Raw genomic sequence first — 17,013 nt, 5'->3', positions numbered from 1 at the left:
ATACAGCGAGAAAGAAAAGCAGGATCCGCGTGGGAGTAAAGAAGCCGAAAGAAAAGAAAACAACAGGAAGAAAGGAAGAAAGAAAGAAAAAAAGGAAAAACCGACGAACGGGGAAGAAAACAGGGCTTGGAAAAGCAGCCCAGGCGAACGGCGACAACTATGCTCCTTCGATCGTTCACTCCCTCATCTCCTCACCAGCTGTCCGTATAACGTCTTATCTACAGCTGAAGTGGGCGGCGTACATCCATTTTATTTCATACATACTACATACAGCGCGACCAGACGAGCGAGGCCGTAAATATATATCGATCCGCAAACGACACCCTATCTACATTGACAATCCTTTTCTTTGCCACCAACCATAGTACGTTGGCCGACACTGCCAAAAGACATATAAAACAAGCTATAATGACCCTCCACTCCCACCGTGACCACTTTGTGGAACCACCCTCTGTCGTTCGGCGCGTGTACCGTTCTCTCCCTCCCGTTGCAAAAACGATCATTGCAGTGATAAAAAGTCAAGGAGCTCGCTTAAATGCCTCATATATCTGGGAGACAAGGCGGAGGAGAAGATGCGGATACGCGCTGGGGTTGTTACGGTTGGTATGTTCGTTGCAGAATATCTTGATCCTGCTGTGGGCGGTGACGCTCTGGTGGGGAGAACGGCGGGTGTTTAGAGATAGTGTGCGGGAGTGTGAGTGGGCAGCCTGGGAACAATGGGTATGATTTAAATTTTTTTTTTCTCGTCCCTTTTTTGGGGCTTACGTCCGCTATCTTCTCGTTGTTCCTGTTTTGCTGTTATTGGGTTTGAAACCATTCTTTTGCATGAGACTGACGAATTCCGCGACAATGTTTGTAGCCCGATCAAGCTGTACCCCATCACGTTGTCTTTGTAGCGGACCCCCAGTTGGTCGATCCCCATACATATCCTGGCCGACCGTGGCCACTCTCGTCCCTGACAGTGTTTTATGCCGACCTATATCTCTATCGAACCTATTCGTTGCTCCAACGGAATCTAAGTCCGGACACTACGTTCTTCTTAGGGGATTTGTTTGACGGGGGGAGGGAATGGGGGACGGAGAGCAGCTCAAGTCCGGAGGAACGGTTTAAGCCATATGGACACAGTGTCTGGATGAAAGAGTATCGACGGTTCGTTCGCCTGTTTTTCGATACGTGGAAATTGGGAGGGATTGATTCTGCCGCCAGCGAACGTGGCCGAAAGATCATCGCCAGTCTACCAGGCAATCATGATCTAGGGTTTGGCCATGGGATACAAAAGCCTGTCCTCGAACGATTCCAGACTTATTTCGGCGTTGGCAATCGGGTAGACATCCTGGGGAATCACACTTTTGTCTCTGTTGACTCCGTTTCGTTGAGCGCGATGGATCAGCCAGATCCTCAAACAGGAAGTTCTGGACGTACGTCAGTGGGTGACGAGATTTGGAGAGCGGCCGATGATTTTCTGAACGATCTTTCAAACATAAAAGCGCGAGCAGCTAGGGAAGAATTGCTGGCGCTCCAAGGTCATAAGGAAAATTATTCTGCGCCCTCCAAGATTGTCGATGCCATTGACCTTTCACCGCCAGTGATATCGGCCTCTCCAGACGACATAGATCTACCGACAGTTATCCTTACACATGTGCCCCTCTACCGTGCTCCAGGGATACCCTGCGGACCCCTGCGAGAACGATTTCCCCCGTCCTCTACTGATCCCTTGCCTGAGAAAGACGAAAGAAATGCTATCAGAGTCTCCGGGGGCTATCAATACCAGAATGTTCTAACAGACACGATAAGCAAGAAAATAATAAGCAGCGCGGGAGCGAACGTAAAGCAGATATACTCCGGCGATGACCATGACTACTGCGAAATCAACCATCGCGAATTCAGCGGCTCGCCTAAGGAGATCACGGTGAAAAGCTTGTCAATGGCAATGGGAGTGCGCCGGCCGGGCTTCCAAATGGCCAGCATCTACAACCCTATCGACCTCCAGACGGGAAAATCCATAAACACAACATCATCATCATTATCAACCTCCTCCTCCTCCACAATCCAAAACCACCTCTGCCTCCTCCCTGACCAAATCTCCATCTTCATCCAATATGGCTACATCCTCGTCCTGACTATCCTCGTCCTCCTCGTCCGCGCCGTCGCCTGCACATTCCGTCCAGCCCAAGACCCAACATCACCAATATTATCGCATGACTCTGAACCTCTCCTCCCACTTACTCACAGCCACAGCCACAGCCGCCATGCTTCCCACCATTTAGACAGCGCCTCCATCTCCACAACCTCCAGCACCTCCACAACCTCCTCCGCCTATAGCGAAAACCGCTTCTCGAGCCGCACCACATCCACCTTGCTGCCATCTCATGGCAGCAATGGCGAAACAACAAAACATGTTCGGATAATCGACGTCCCAAGCACCGCCACAGGTCATGATGAAGTCAGCGAGAGCCTACGACGGTCTGACCTGGTGCTGGATGAGAAGTTGAGAGATCACAGCTGGGCGCCGAAGAGGGGTGCGGCTAGCAGCAGCAGCTATGATCGTGTCGGCGCCGTTAGGGGTGGTAGCCTTCGGCGGCTCAGACTTTTACTCTACACGGAGGTTTTGAAGCCGCTTAAACGCATTACGATTGTGGCTGGGATAATGTATTTGTGGTTGGTGTGGACGTGGTTATGATTTCTTTCTTTTCCTTTCTTTTTATTTTGGTGAAATTTTAAAGTTGAAATCGACTGCATGAGTCGTCTCTGAAATGGACGCGATGTGGTGGGCAGCAATCAATTTATTTCGCATGATTTCAACATGAGCTAGTGGCTATATTACATGCATACTAAACCGCTTTTCGAAGTTGTATCGACCAGCCATGTTCCTACACCGTTTCCTCACATAGCCAGAACGGAATTTCCATAGAGCAACTGTATTATTAGCTGTTTTCACTATTAACATATTAAAAATCCGATGCGTACTTTCACACGATGCTTTACGAATTAACCCTAAATTACCTGTCCGAAACCCGTGGAGGCAAACTAGTTCCGATGCCGAACAGGCCAAACTCACTAAGTTAATTCCTCCAACTTACATCAGTGTCTGAATGCCTCGAAATCACTGCAATCAGCCGTCAATCATTCAAACGTTGCTTTCTTGACATCTATCAGCTTATATGTTTCATTGTGATAAGCTGTTTATTAAATACTATACTAGGTCATAAGTATTGGCAACCCTCACCATAATCATGGTGCCTTTTTGTGGTAGAAATGTAGTGGGGTTGCCAATATTTATGGCCTGGCACAGGTTTAAATTCTCAACCCGAGAGATAAGGATCTCAAGAGCTTGTTGAATGAATACGCAAGTCAGCCCCGATCCTATTCGGAGTTTTGCCAGCTGCAGCTGGAATGCAGTTAGACACCGGCCGGGGTACAGCTCCTCTCCCCGAGACACCTTGAACCGTCGACATTTTTTTCCTTAAGATTGAATAACACCCCTCTGGTGCTCTCGCCCCAAGTCCCTACAGGTTCGAACACCCGGACATTCTCTAACCACCGACAGAAACAATCCATCTTCGAAAAGCCATGGCAGACGGTGACAATGCAAGCCCGGCATCAGCCCGACTGGCTGATTCGTCATATCTCTCGCCTTATTCGCGTAATGGTGCTCCAGGCCCTCACCCCAACACAGACCCATATGCACCCCTTCGTGCTCGCGCGCTCTCTACTCTGGAGGCCATGGGGTTTGATCCTAAGACCATGGTTGAACATGGAATACTCTGGGCCGAACACCAGGACCCGTACGGCCATGTCAATCACACCCAGTACATGAGTTTCTTCTCAGCATGCTACATGCGTGTGATGGAGTTCTATGACGAGTACCTGAGTAAGGAGGAGTTAGACGACATATTTGAAGCTAAAACCGTCGTTCCCCTCATCCGCAAATACGAACTGGATTTTCGGAGACAGGTCAAATACCCTGACGTGGTGAGTACATTGTCTCTTGTTTTACCCTGATGTGTGAATTCACCGAGACCCATGCACGCACCCAGACCTCTTGCTGATTACATATCCCCAAGGTAATTGCCGCCTTCCGCCATGACTACATAGAGCCCACGCGAAACAACGGAACCACAGTGCTCTTTTCGCTAAAGCAGCAAGCTGTAGTTGCTCAAGTCCGCGGCTCTGTAACATACATGGACGTAAAGACTGGCCGCCCTGTGGATATCCGCACGCTTGGTGGTGGTTTCCCTGCGCTTTATGAAGGATTCGTGAAGACATCCGAGAAAGCAAAACTCTTGAGGGAGAAATGGGCCAAGGAGCATCCGACACCCCAAAGGGATGGCAAAGCTAAAATTTAGGAGTCTTCTCTATAGTCGGGAGAGCAGCGGGAGAGCCGGATAAAATTCGACGTAGCCAATGGCGAAGAAGAGAGAAAGTACTGGCACAATGGACTTCGAGTGAAACTGGGGCATAGGTTTATGTATCGATTGTGAGTGTTGACCATTCGTGTTTTACTACCGGGATTCCTAGTAAGGAGAATGTAAGATGCTAAGCTCAAATTAAACTTATCACATTTTCAGTATCATGGGCATGTTCTTTTATTTTTAATCATCCAATGGGAGTTGATCCCGGTGCAGCTGTCTCTCTATTTGCTCTGGATATATATCACAGTTATTCTCAAGCTATTTTCTTCTCTCTTTCTCTCATGTAGCTGATAGCTGATAGGATTCCGTACCCACTCTATGTCATATCATTAAATTGGGTTCCGCTTACTCATTCATGAAAGACATCAAATACAACCGATTCCAGCCCTATTTCAGATAATGAGACATGGGGGCAATTGATCGATGAGTGACATAAAGATCAAATGAAGCACACTCATCTCAAAAGCTATAACGAAACTCAATCCATTGTTACCTCCACCCATCTTTTCCCCACTGGATTTACTTTTTAACGGAGAGCATGCTACGACTTAGCAGCAATACTTCAATACAATATTTACTTAGCTAGCGATCATGTCTCTGACGAAAGATGGTTCATTCTCCTGATACTGCCAGACCTAAGTTTCTGAACCTGTACTAGGTATATTCATACAATGTTGTGTGGCTAATCCATGTATGAAGAGCTGTCCTCCTATCTTGCAGACTCCCGGGGCAGCCAGAATCTGTCCGGTTCCAATATCGTACAGTAGAAGCGAATCTTCAAGAGCTCAAGTGCCTAACTTGGGAGCCGACATTTAGGTCCACCAGTAATTTCTTAGAAGAGGGGTGGGGCTTTGCGCTGGTATGCACCAAGAAAAACCACGGTGTAGATTTCCGCGCTGCGAACAAAGTAGTGATTGTATATGGATAGCTTCTTGAATGTGAATGACTTTCCTTATTCGTTCTCTTTTCCCTCCCGTCTGTGGCGGTCGATAAGAGTCGACTAGATGTGCATCCATAAAATATTGAAGTTTATGCACAGACGAATATTTGCTTTTTTGGTGGTGGCTTTTTTATTAACCCACCTTTACCTGTTTTCCCGCAACCCTTTGAAGGGAAAATAACTGATAGATAGTTCAAGAACAGACATAGAATTTCCCTCACTGTGTAAACGATTTGCTCACACTTTCATGCATGGGCCAGCGTCCCCAGTTTCTCGTGGAGGGGTATAGAGTAGGTCCATATATAAAGGAACGCTGAAGAACGGGACAGGTTAGGACTATGTTACTACCAAGATAATTTGTCACAGTGTACGCAGTAGTTCACAATTGACCACCCGTATCCTTGAAATTTGAACGGTAAACCCCCGTGGGTTCTCCAGCAGCGAATGTTTGGAACATCCGCTTTGATGCCCCGCGTACGGAGTATACTTTCTGGTTTTAAGATCTGAGAAACACTGTAGATAAAACCATCAACAGGATGACTCGACATGGTGATGCATATTGCCAGAACTGTAGAGAGCTGTACATAGTACTGCGGGAACTGGCACTTCATGGATCCTGCCTGGATCCGAGTCAGTGAGTGTCAACCGGTATGTATCTGCACATTCTTTCTGCATGTAGCCTGTGTGCAGCAATAGCCAGACGCCTCAATAATAGCAGACCTTGTTGTTAGACCAACTGTGTGCTGTTGATAATATTTGTCACCACATTCACATTCTTTACCTGGAATTTGGACATTCACAAGGTCTGCATGCTAGCAGTCGCCTGGACCGCACGGCCTGTAAGCGGCTCGCTAACCTCACTAGTACGCTAAGTACCTAAGAAGCACTTTACACTATGAAGTTCCCACCACACCACAGTACTTGACAACGAACAATCATAAAAAACAACCACATCATCTACCAGGGGAAAGCCGCATTGATAAAAAAGGATTTGTGCATCGGAACTCCCAAGCTGCTCTCTTTCGGAGCCCAAGAGAAGTTATTTCCGAGATCCTGTTTGCCTGCGCAGTGGCCAATCAATAAATCCAGAGTCTCCATCCTGTTGCACCGCCACTGTCAGACTGAAGATCGCAATCCCAGATGGCAGAGAAGGGAAGGATGAGGACAGGAAAGCGGAGGCTCGTGATGAATGGCTCCGCGATTCTCGGTGTTTAGTCTCGCACGTTGTCGCAAGCATCGCATTATCCAACGTTGTTTTCTTAGGCACTATTTATCGATTCGATGCGGTGTTGATGGATAGGAAGAGGTGATGATGCTTTCTACATTTAATTGCAAAGCCATCGTTGGAATCTGTGAGGCACTGGAAGGGCAAGAGGTTGCACTACAGCTAAGAAACTTATTCTGGCAGCACAAAGGCCGGAGGCCTCCCCTCAGCCGCTCGGCGCATCACGAAGCACAGGGTTACATAGTATTGAGTACACTGTGACGGAAGAGCCTTCTGGATTGAGATCTCAGCTGCTGAGACACCGTCGCCAGCGCAGGATCACTACTGCGTACGGATTGGTTGACTGTTTCACCATTACTTTAGGACTGGTCTAGGTTGATTATGGGGAACGAGCGATATTTCTGTTTGGAAACGTCCGTACGGTACATCCGTTTACCTGGCATATTCGTGCATAAAATGGTTTTCAATAATGAGAAGCGCCATAGGTTTTCTGTCACAGACATGCTCCATGTGGATAGTATCTCCACGAAAAACAAGCTTCAGCCTCTTTCTCGGAAAAGATTCTGCCCAACCGATGAGGAGGAAATCGGATGGTAGTTTCTGGGCACACCTTTCAGATCAGCATCCTTATCAGTGATAATCACGAAATACTCCGTCCAGATGTCTATCACAATGCTTGTTTGAGAATGTGGGTCATGTGACAATCAGCTCGCTCAGTTATAAAGCAGAGTGATTGGCTGTCCAGCTTGGCTGACGTGGAGATCGATGTACGCAGTATGTAATGGTCGATTGGCTATCCCGGAAAGCTGCGCCCAAGTGGTCGTGAGACTCGTGGATGAACAAGAATATGCTCGGAACCACCAAGCCAAGTCAGTATGGAGGAGTATCAGGGGCTGGATGGAACCCTCGGTCAGTCATGGCAGGAATCCCAGCAATTGATCGACAACCTAGTGCATGGATGGAAGCAATAGTCCAATCAGGCCTGCAGCTATCATAGCATTGCTTTTTAGATGGCTGCGATCCAGACGGCGAGGAGCCAAGGACCCCAGCAAGGGGCGGCGATGGCTGCCCAAGTGGAGGCTTGTCCCCTGACTAACTAGCCCTAGCGGCAGTTAGCCTTGTTCGAATGGCCAACGCTCCCCATACTTCACCACCGCCCAGAGGCCAAAGAGCCCAGAGAACAGTCCTAAAAGTGCTGCTCAAACAGCAGACTCCCCCGTATTTGCCGGATTCATTTGAATCTAACCAGTTCTTCCTTGCTTCCACTTCTACCCTGCCAGCACCCTTCGTCTTCACTCCCTTCTCCTCCTTCTCACCCCCTCCTCTTCTTCCTCTTCCTCTCCGCGAGGATTACTTTCGTTCACTCCATCCATTTCGCTCATTTTTTGTCACACATTGTTTGCGGAGCCTCCCAATCCTTTAAAACTTTACGCGCTGAAGGGGAGGTTAAAAAAAGAAACAGAGAAGAAGAAACTGGCTCATCAGGTTCCAGAACCAAAGCGCGGCGTTCAGACTCAATGGTTTCTTGAACGGATTGCAAGCCATTCCTTCACGTTTTCCTCCTTCTATCCAGTCTTTACCGGAACTTAGGTCCCTCATTTACTATAATTTGAAGGGGGAAATAAAATAACAACACTGTACACACTTTTTGATATTATTTCGGAGCAAAAATCATGGGGGCCTTTCGATGGAAAGTGCTCCTGCTGCTGAACGTGCTGTTGGGCGTTGCTTCAGCTGTGACTATTTCAGGTGTGAAGGATGGCGTCAATCGCCAGACTGGCGAACGACCAGCTCGTAAGGACATCAACAATCTGCAATGGTCTGGCCCCGAATGGGATCTCTACATCCAGGCCCTCAAGGCTTTCCAGGAGGAGGACCGGGATGATCTGTTGAGCTTTTTTCAAATTGCTGGTAAGAGCCATCTTCAGAAATTCATGTGCTAGTTACAGCTGTAATTAACTCGGTTTTGAAATACAGGTATTCATGGTTATCCTTACGTCTCCTGGGATGGCGTTAAGGGTTTGGGAGGTGCTGGTTATTGCTCTCACGGCTCGACTTTGTTTCCAATGTGGCATCGTCCTTACCTTGCCATCTATGAAGTCAGTGAATTAGACTTGGTTTATCTCCCATAGATGCATCAGAATTCTAACAACCGTTCCCAATAACAGGAGCGAATTTCGCGCCATGCCCAGGCGATAGCTAACACATACCCCCAAATGCTCCGGGCAGTCTATCAAAAAGCTGCAACTGATTTGAGACTTCCATACTGGGACTGGGCCAATGATCCTGAGCTTCCCAAGTCAGTCATTACCCCACAGCTTAACATCAATACCCCGAACGGATTAAAGACCATTCCGAACCCCCTTTACGACTTCGCTATCAGGCCATCGGCTCAAGAGGGCTTCCCCAATGATCCTGTCAGTATTTCCCTCTTCGAGACCTGGAATCCATATATGTATGGCTTCCACTAATTCTCTGCTTTTCAGCTTTTCAAATATCGCAGAACCGTCCGCAACCCCGACGAGCAGGGTGTATCCCAGATCGATGCGATCCAGAAGACTTTGAATGCCAATGGTGCCCTGTAAGTCACAATATCACTGATAGAGTGATTTGAGCAGTGCCACCTAACAAGCAATATTCAGCATTCGAGTCAACACATATCAACTCATTGCCGGCGAAACCAACTACACCGTATTCTCGACTGATTCGCTCCCAGACCGTGGTGCGAGTTACAACAACTTGGAGAATATTCACGGTCTCATTCATGTTTCGGTTGGAGGCAATGAGGGGCATATGACTTACACCCCCTGGTCCGCCTATGACCCAGTCTTCTGGCTCCACCATACGTTAGTAAAAAAAGCCCATCTCCCCGTGTAAGGAATGTACTGATTGATGATGAAGTAACGTCGACCGCATCGTCGCTTTGTGGCAAGCTGTGCACCCTGAATCATACGTACAGCCTCTACAAAACCGCGGCGGAAATTTCATGGAGAGGCCAGGCACCTGGGAAAATGACAAGACTGGTACGTGCAACTCATATTTTCCGGAATTCCGAGTCTAATCAAAGAAATCAAACTGACCCTCCTTTTCAGCCTTGGCACCGTTCCGCGACCCCAGCAATAAATTCTACAATGCCGAAACGTCTCGCAACTTGAAATACTTCGGTTACACGTATCCTGAGATCAAGGACTGGGACGTTAGCCCACAGCAACTGGCCATGAATGTACGCATTCAAGTCAACCAGCTGTACAATAGAGCAAGCGACAACAACAACAAACGCAGCACCGCTCTCACCGCCCGCGCTGCTCACCACCACGCCATGATCAAGCACAAGCGCATGCCTAACCTTGTCGAGGACACGCTGGACGACCTCAAAAAACTCAACTTCAAGATCAAGGAACTCTTCGATGACCTGGGCAAATTCAGTTTGCTCAACTTCATCAAACTGGGCATCAACAACTTGTCGAAGCAGTGGGTAATAAACATCAAGGCGAACAAATTCGCACTGCCCCATGCGTACAATATCCACTTCTTCCTCTCCGAGCCACCGGAAGAGCCCTGCGACTGGCCATACGCCTCTAACCTGATTGGTACCTTCGCGTCCTTCGCCTCCTCCATGGGCTCCCCAGCCAACACAACGCGTGAGATGTACGGGCAGATTCCCCTGTCGCACGTTCTGGCAGTAGTGTTGAACAGCGGGATGATTCTTGACCTGACGGACACGTCGATTCTGCCGTTGCTGGAGAAGCATCTGGAGTGGCGCGTGCTGGATTTGACTGGGAAGGTTGTGGATGCCGGAGAGCTTGTCGGTGATTCCACGGGCCACTCCAAGGGGCTGGAGATTACGATTGCTGAGCGTGATGTGACACCGTTGGCGGCGGATGACAAGGAGCGGAATCACTTCCCGACTCTTGGCGACTGGAGGGTGTTGAAGAATATTACCCCGGGGTGCAAGGACAAGGGCAATGTTAAGGAGTGAGATTTCAAACTTTTTCTGTTTTTCCTTTTTGTTTTGGATAGAGTGAGAAAAGCGGAAGATCGTTGGAAAAGGGGAAGATGGGAGATACATCTAGAAAATACACCTATCATCACCACTCCCATCATCTCCCCCCCCCCTTTTTTTTATTACTATTACTGCCCGCTTTTATCATCTGCCCTTGCTTCCTTTGTTCTCTTTTCTTCTCCCCTTTTATCCATGTCCATTTTTCCTTCAGTTCTTGTGCCCAAATTTTTATGTCGTACATTTTATATACATATATACACATATATATATTCTCGCCTTAGTATATATTAAATCTCTGCAATTCTACCTTCCTGATGACACACACACACGCACACACACACATATATATATATTCTCAGAATCAGCCAGAATTGAGCTTTCACTTTTGTATATACCCTAAATATCATGTTATGTGTGTTTGTTGTTTTGTGTGGGAGCGCCCTTATCAGCCTAGTGCGCTCGTAGATAACAAGCGTCTGAAGCTAGCCCTGCGAGTTGAGTTTTTACGTTTTGCAAGACGATATTTCAGAGCATGAGGCATCTGTAATATCTCCACATGGTAACTCATCTGCTAAACTGCCCAGGCACGCTCGGATGCATAGTCATCTTCTATAGTCGGGCCTGTTCCACATATTCAAAGAAGATAAAGCGCATCCCTTTTTGCCCGATTCATTCTTCCATTCCTCGTAAATGCATTCCAGCCCCAGCCTTCAGCCACTACCCAGCGTGCGATGCGTTCCCGAATCCTGTACGTAATTAGACACCCCGAAGCAGACTAGCAGATTGTAGTAGTAAGGAATATGGTGCTGTCCGCAACCAATTAGCAGGGGGAAGCTTATCTCTTTGGTGGGGCAGGGGATTTTGTATATGAGAGCCATGGGAGAGAAGGGGAGGGAGATACGAGAGGAGTTTTCGGAAAATCGAGGTGGGATGTACAGAGTAATCTGCTTATGAAGATTCTTCCGCATAAATCTATCCCTGGGTACACGAATATGAGGGTCCTTCGTTAGTGAGTCGAAGTACAGAGCATGTTCGGTGTCCAGGGAATTTGGACCAGGGGATAACTGAGCTTGGTCAGGCGCGATAAAATAAAATAAAAGAAAAGAAAAGAAAAGAAAATAAAAAATCAAACAGAAAATACAAACCTTTTCTCGGATCTTGGATATCTGTTACGTTTTGAAACTACCTTGCGCTCCAGGGCTGCCATGCCAATATCAATTTGAAATATCCGCAATAGTCTCAGGCCCGGAAAATGTAGGGAGACGTGAAACAAGACACATGGGTTCTCAATTGAACGGCAACAGGAAACATAGATTAGCTGCCTCACTATGAAAAATAATACAGAGAGAATACCATCTTTCACCGCCCGATGGGTGTTGAGTTCAAACTATTTGCGAGGTTCTCAGCTTCTCCATGCCTCTGCAAACCTTGTTCCTGTTACATTCTCAACCTTGGGGGGTCGGACGTCGTAGAGATCCACCAAATCCATGACCAAAAAAAAAAACACTGATGGTTTCAGAAGCAAGGTAGCATTAATCCTCTATCTAATTTAGCTGGCCTACAGGTACAAAATAACCGATAAAGATTGGAACTCTAGCGAGCAATAACCCGATACAAAACTAAATTATCCTACGATTGATACTATCCTCCGTACAACTTACCCACCCAAAGCGATTCCAGAAGTGTCCATCGTCCCACAGCAAGATCTTAAATTGATTGTCTGATTGCTGTTTTGAGCTCCCCCAAGCTAGCTATATGACCGCAAACATATCTCATCATTCTGATTGTAAGTAACCGCCATCAGGCTGAGTTCGAGCTACAGGAGCCCAGGGAAGACTTCCAGCCAGCTATCAGAAAGCAAACAAATATGAAAAGTGGAGGAATCGATTAACCCGGTTTATGTACGAATCGACTTCCCTCTCGCGCTCATTGTGTTCAGTATCGAGAGAGAACAGAATGGCTGCGACCATCGCTATAAAACCATTTCCAACATTCCGCCCACAACTCCGACTAATCCACCGCCGCTGCTGCTACGTCGAGCAGCTCCTACAATTATAACACCAATAGCAATAAATCATCACTCCTGACGTCATATGTCATTTCTGCTGCCTCTGCTGCACTGACGCTTGTTTTAGACGCAAGAGTGAATGTTCTATAACTAGCCATGCGATTTTCATCTGCAGGATTTCATGTCTAATATCACCATGAAGGCAGAGCAAGCGCAGACGAGGGTACAGGCTCAAGTTCAGAGTCAGTTGGGCAAGAGAAAGTTTGAGGACGAGTTTGGTATGGGATATGATCCTAATGTTGAGGAGGATGAGCTCCCCCTTGAGGCATCTTTTGTGACCAGCCAACACATCGGCATGACAACAGAGCTGGAGCCGCTTCTGCTAGACTTTCTAACTCTCGACCGCAATAACGAAAGGCCTCTAGCCATGTCCCGTGTGCATAAAGTCGCAGATGACGGGACCTTCATGCGCGTGGTTGACGGCTTCCAAGCCCGCCACAAGCTTTATTCCATCTCCATTGAAACGATAGAGAGTGCTGTCAGCCCCTTTGGGCCCATTCTTATCGATAGTTTCTTCCAACATGCACACCCGGCCTTTTCTGTGTTAATCGAAGATGCCTTCCGCCATTCGTACCAGACTAGAAGGAATTTGTCCCCTCCTCTATTGGCAGCGGTGTACTTTGTTGCGTTGGAATGGCTGGATCTAGAGGTAGCGGGTGCGAATTCCCCCCCGGGATCAGAGTCTGAAGTCCAGACACCACGAAGACCCGATGCCGCTCGTCTAGAAAGGATGGCTACACGGTTACTTAACGAATCCCTCGCACAACCACATATCTCCACCATCCAGGCGGGTCTGCTCCTCTCTCATAAACCAACCTTAAACACCCCCGCGCTAATCGCCCAGCTCGTAACTGCCAGCTACGATCTGGGTCTGCACCAAAACTGCAATAACTGGAACATACCTTCGTGGGAAAAAGGCTTGCGCAAACGGCTGTCTTGGGCCCTCTATGTGCAGGACAAATGGTGCGCGCTAGTCCACGGCCGCCCATCGCATATCTTCGCAGCAAACTGGACCGTCAAGGAATTAGTGATGGAAGATTTCGCAGACATCAATTATTCACGGAAACGAAACGGCGTCGGTAATAGCCACGAAAACGTGAGTCTTCAGGATATTCCTTCGTCGGTAAGACGTGGCGCCCGCTTCTTCCGCCATTTCGTGACCCTAACCGTCATCCTCTCTGAGATCCTTGATACTTTCTACACCCTCCAAGCCACCTCCGAATTCGCCGCAGCGGGGCCTCAGCGTACCAGAATAATCCTCGAACGGGCAAAACCTATCCAAATACGCTTAAAGCGGTGGTTTGCGTGTCTACCGGATGAATTGAGAATAGATCATCATTACCAATACCCCTGGAATGATGACAATAGTAGAGACGGCGGCAACACAAACATCGACTCCAAGAACGTAGAAGCAATTCCAAATACAAATAACCCTTGCCATACAGACTTCAACGGGGGCCTCCACCTCGCCTACTTCGCGACTGAGATAACTCTACACAGAAGCATAATCCGCTCCCTAGGCCCGGACTCCGCAGACCCATACTTATCCCACATCTGCCGTTCAGCAGCGAAATCGCGGCTAATTTCCGCCATGGACTTTGTCAATCGACTGCGTCCCGCGCATTTACGGTCATTCTGGCCCTCATCGTCTCGGACAAACTTTGCGTTGATCAGCTCGTTTGGGATTTTGTTGAGGGCTACGGCACTGACGAGCGAGGAGGAGGAATTTTATCGAATGCGGCTGGACGAGTATCGATGGACGCTAAGCGTTAGTTGCAAGGACGCAGAATTTTTGGCTGGGGTGATTGAAGGGCTGGATGCGGGAATGGGTTTGCTGGAGAATGTGCCGCCGAAGAAGGGTCTGGGAGAGGTTGTCGCGGACGGTTACGGGGATGGCGGTAGGAATCGGAGCGGGAAGGGACTCCATAGAGTCAGGACCATCCCTAGTGCTGTTGGTGAGATTATTAACATCGTCGAAAACAATAAAGGGTTGGATGTCGACCCGGAACCGGAGGTGGGGATGGAGGATGTCGAGACAGTGGAGGAAATGGAAATGGGGGAATATGCCTATCCGCATCTGCTGAATCCGGCTCGTAGTCCTAGGGGAGCCGAGAGCCGTAATACTCTCCGCCGGCATCAGCGCGGTCACCACCAGGGTCTGCAACACCATTGCAGGACCCCACTCGTGGATAACGCATCCATAATAAATACAGAGGCTCCTGTGGACAGCTCGAAACTGCAACTAGCCCTCGAGTCAGCAAGCCGGAATCTGAACCAGAGTAGCAATCACAACAGGAGCCTGGGCCAGCGGAGTCGTAACGTCAATGCCAGTGTCAATGTTGGTGTTGTTGATCCTAGATCTAGCTCGTTGCCGCCTGCCATGCCTGGGCTCGTGTCGCCGGCGACGTCAATGGAAGGAGAGGGGGAGAAGACGGAGAAACAATGGAAGGTCGAAGATGAGGTCCGAGGGCTGCTTGTTGACAATCTGTGGATTTGTGGTCAAGGAGAAAAAACGGGTGATTTATATTAAGATACCTGCCTCGCTATGTGCTGGTTTGTTTGGTTTTTCCTTTTCTCTCTTTACTTCCCCTCTCCCCCCCTCCTCTCTCTCTCTCGTTTTTTTTTTTTTTTTTGGTCATTTATCTAGTACCTCCTGTAAGCACATATTTGCTGTTTGTGGCATTTGCAGAGTTGTATATAGATATAAGATTATTTTCACTTTTTCATTTCCCTTTTTCTCGTTTCATGAAATACGACATGGAGAAGGTTAGCGGTGTAGTAAGTGGCCGAAAGGACAAAGTAGACAGAGTAGATTTATGTAAATCAAAAAAACTTCTGTCCTAAAAATAGCGAGGTTCTGTCCTCCATCTCATGTTGGGAGAGAGATAGGAGAAAAGGAAATTGGGTTCCCTCACACGAAAAGAAGGGGGTTCTAAAAAATCCTTGAAGGAGATGCAAAATTGAAAATCACAAGAAACCCCACCAGAGGAAATCTTGCATCGTTTAGTTTCCACCACTATTTCGCCAAAACGCCATTGAAAGAAAAAGAAAAGAAAAAAAAAGTTAGGTGAGGTAATTGACGGTATTTAACTCAATGCGTTTTGATTCCTTCTATCATGTTTTCTTGATAGGAGGAAAGAAAGTTTTTCTACGTTGAAAGTCGAGTGCCGAAGCTGGCGGTTACAGGCCATTCCTTGAAGTCGTGGAAATGAAGGAGAGTTATGGGAGCGAAAAGGTGTCATCAAAGGTTGTAAGATAAAGAAGAGGATTACACCAGAAGCACGCTGTAGAGAATTGGTTAGCGAGCTTCAATCGATCTGAGGGATACATAACATAAAATGGAGAGCACAGTCTCCGGTAATGGGAGGTCGAAGGAGGAAAAGTGTTGAAAACTCACGCATTAACACATCCATCATTTTCACAACTATTGGTTATTTGTGCGAACTTGCCCCATAGGACCTTTCCGCTCGCCGTGACTTGTCCCAGTTCGCTCACGTTGACTTCGATAATAGTTCCCTTGGTCAACACTCCCAGTTGCGTATACATAGGGCTCTGAGGGTTCTTCTTGACACTGATAATCGGTAGCTGTACAGTAACGCCCAATTTCGGATGCGTGACGTTCGCTTTCTTATAACGCAGACCCATGGGTCGAATGAAACGTTCGTACTTGACTGGTCTCCGGGTGAAGTCGGCGCCAACAAAGGTAGGCTTGGTAATCATACGTTTCCACGACTTTTTCGCTGTCTTCTTTCCCGTCTTGACAACCTTGAACATCTCCTCTTCGCTTATTCCCTTAACTTTTGGTAGAGGGACTGAGAACTGGGCCGCCTTCTCAGCACGCTTATTCTTAATGGCGCTTGAAAGCGATTTCGCATTAGTCTCCTGGGACCTGTCGAGAAGGTAGTTTGGTAGTGGCGTGGAGGATGGTTCGTTAGGTGCAGACGACTTGACATTTTTCTCTTCTTGCGCCCTTATCCGTTTCTTCATCTCGATCTTCTCCGCATGGCGCTTCTTTTGGTACAGCTTGGCCCGTAGGCCGCGGAAGGATTGTGCATCGTGAGATTGCTTGTGCGCTTCACGAGCTATGCGCTTGCGGGTGCGTTCCTCGTGGTCAAGGCTGTTTTGTGAAGGGGGAAGACGTCAGCTAGTTGCATAATATCGCCATCATAGGTTTCATTGGGGATTCACAAACCGCTCCCCGTATTGTTTCTGCCATCGCTCGATATACCTAGAAAATTGTGTTAGTAGGACTGGCCACGAATTCAGAAGAAGAAGAGGAGCTTGAGCAAACGAACTCGTTCTGAGGCATTATGAAGGCAGAAAGAGCCGGCCTTTACAATCCTGGAGACTTCGACTGTGGAGCTC

General features: G+C 47.9%; 6 protein-coding genes across 6 annotated transcripts; 5 read left to right on the top strand and 1 right to left on the bottom strand.

Annotated features, from left to right (window-relative positions):
- Window positions 1-408: 408 nt before the first annotated feature.
- On the top strand, window positions 409-2,680 carry HCBG_00192 (cell division control protein; the record flags this gene model as incomplete). The annotated part of the gene is made up of 2 exons (XM_045427242.1): window positions 409-603; window positions 860-2,680. The coding sequence occupies 2 exons, from the start codon at window positions 409-411 to the stop codon at window positions 2,678-2,680; spliced, it is 2,016 nt and encodes a 671-aa protein (XP_045291217.1).
- An 890-nt stretch (window positions 2,681-3,570) lies between these two features.
- On the top strand, window positions 3,571-4,346 carry HCBG_00191 (uncharacterized protein; the record flags this gene model as incomplete). The annotated part of the gene is made up of 2 exons (XM_045427241.1): window positions 3,571-3,972; window positions 4,065-4,346. The coding sequence occupies 2 exons, from the start codon at window positions 3,571-3,573 to the stop codon at window positions 4,344-4,346; spliced, it is 684 nt and encodes a 227-aa protein (XP_045291216.1).
- Window positions 4,347-5,961: 1,615 nt separating this feature from the next.
- HCBG_00190 (uncharacterized protein) lies at window positions 5,962-6,951 on the top strand (the record flags this gene model as incomplete). The annotated part of the gene is made up of 4 exons (XM_045427240.1): window positions 5,962-5,986; window positions 6,084-6,191; window positions 6,493-6,658; window positions 6,768-6,951. 4 exons carry the CDS (start codon window positions 5,962-5,964, stop codon window positions 6,949-6,951), a joined length of 483 nt encoding a protein of 160 aa, XP_045291215.1.
- Window positions 6,952-8,250: 1,299 nt separating this feature from the next.
- HCBG_00189 (polyphenoloxidase) lies at window positions 8,251-10,901 on the top strand (the record flags this gene model as incomplete). Its single annotated transcript, XM_045427239.1, has 7 exons — window positions 8,251-8,488; window positions 8,555-8,676; window positions 8,746-8,994; window positions 9,064-9,158; window positions 9,220-9,423; window positions 9,479-9,600; window positions 9,670-10,901. The coding sequence occupies 7 exons, from the start codon at window positions 8,251-8,253 to the stop codon at window positions 10,554-10,556; spliced, it is 1,917 nt and encodes a 638-aa protein (XP_045291214.1).
- A 1,861-nt stretch (window positions 10,902-12,762) lies between these two features.
- On the top strand, window positions 12,763-15,178 carry HCBG_00188 (nitrogen regulatory protein OTam; the record flags this gene model as incomplete). The annotated part of the gene is made up of 2 exons (XM_045427238.1): window positions 12,763-14,603; window positions 14,637-15,178. The coding sequence occupies 2 exons, from the start codon at window positions 12,785-12,787 to the stop codon at window positions 15,176-15,178; spliced, it is 2,361 nt and encodes a 786-aa protein (XP_045291213.1).
- On the bottom strand, window positions 13,947-16,990 carry HCBG_00187 (ribosomal large subunit; the record flags this gene model as incomplete). The annotated part of the gene is made up of 4 exons (XM_045427237.1): window positions 13,947-15,932; window positions 16,046-16,765; window positions 16,841-16,876; window positions 16,944-16,990. The coding sequence occupies 4 exons, from the start codon at window positions 16,955-16,957 to the stop codon at window positions 15,917-15,919; spliced, it is 786 nt and encodes a 261-aa protein (XP_045291212.1).
- Between the last annotated feature and the right edge of the window lie 23 nt (window positions 16,991-17,013).

The sequence above is a fragment of the Histoplasma capsulatum genome, assembly GCF_000150115.1.
Source record: "Histoplasma capsulatum G186AR genomic scaffold supercont2.1, whole genome shotgun sequence".
NCBI lineage: Eukaryota > Fungi > Ascomycota > Eurotiomycetes > Onygenales > Ajellomycetaceae > Histoplasma > Histoplasma capsulatum.
The sequence above is the reverse complement of the archived record's forward strand: the minus strand, read 5'-3'. Positions and strand labels throughout refer to the sequence as shown.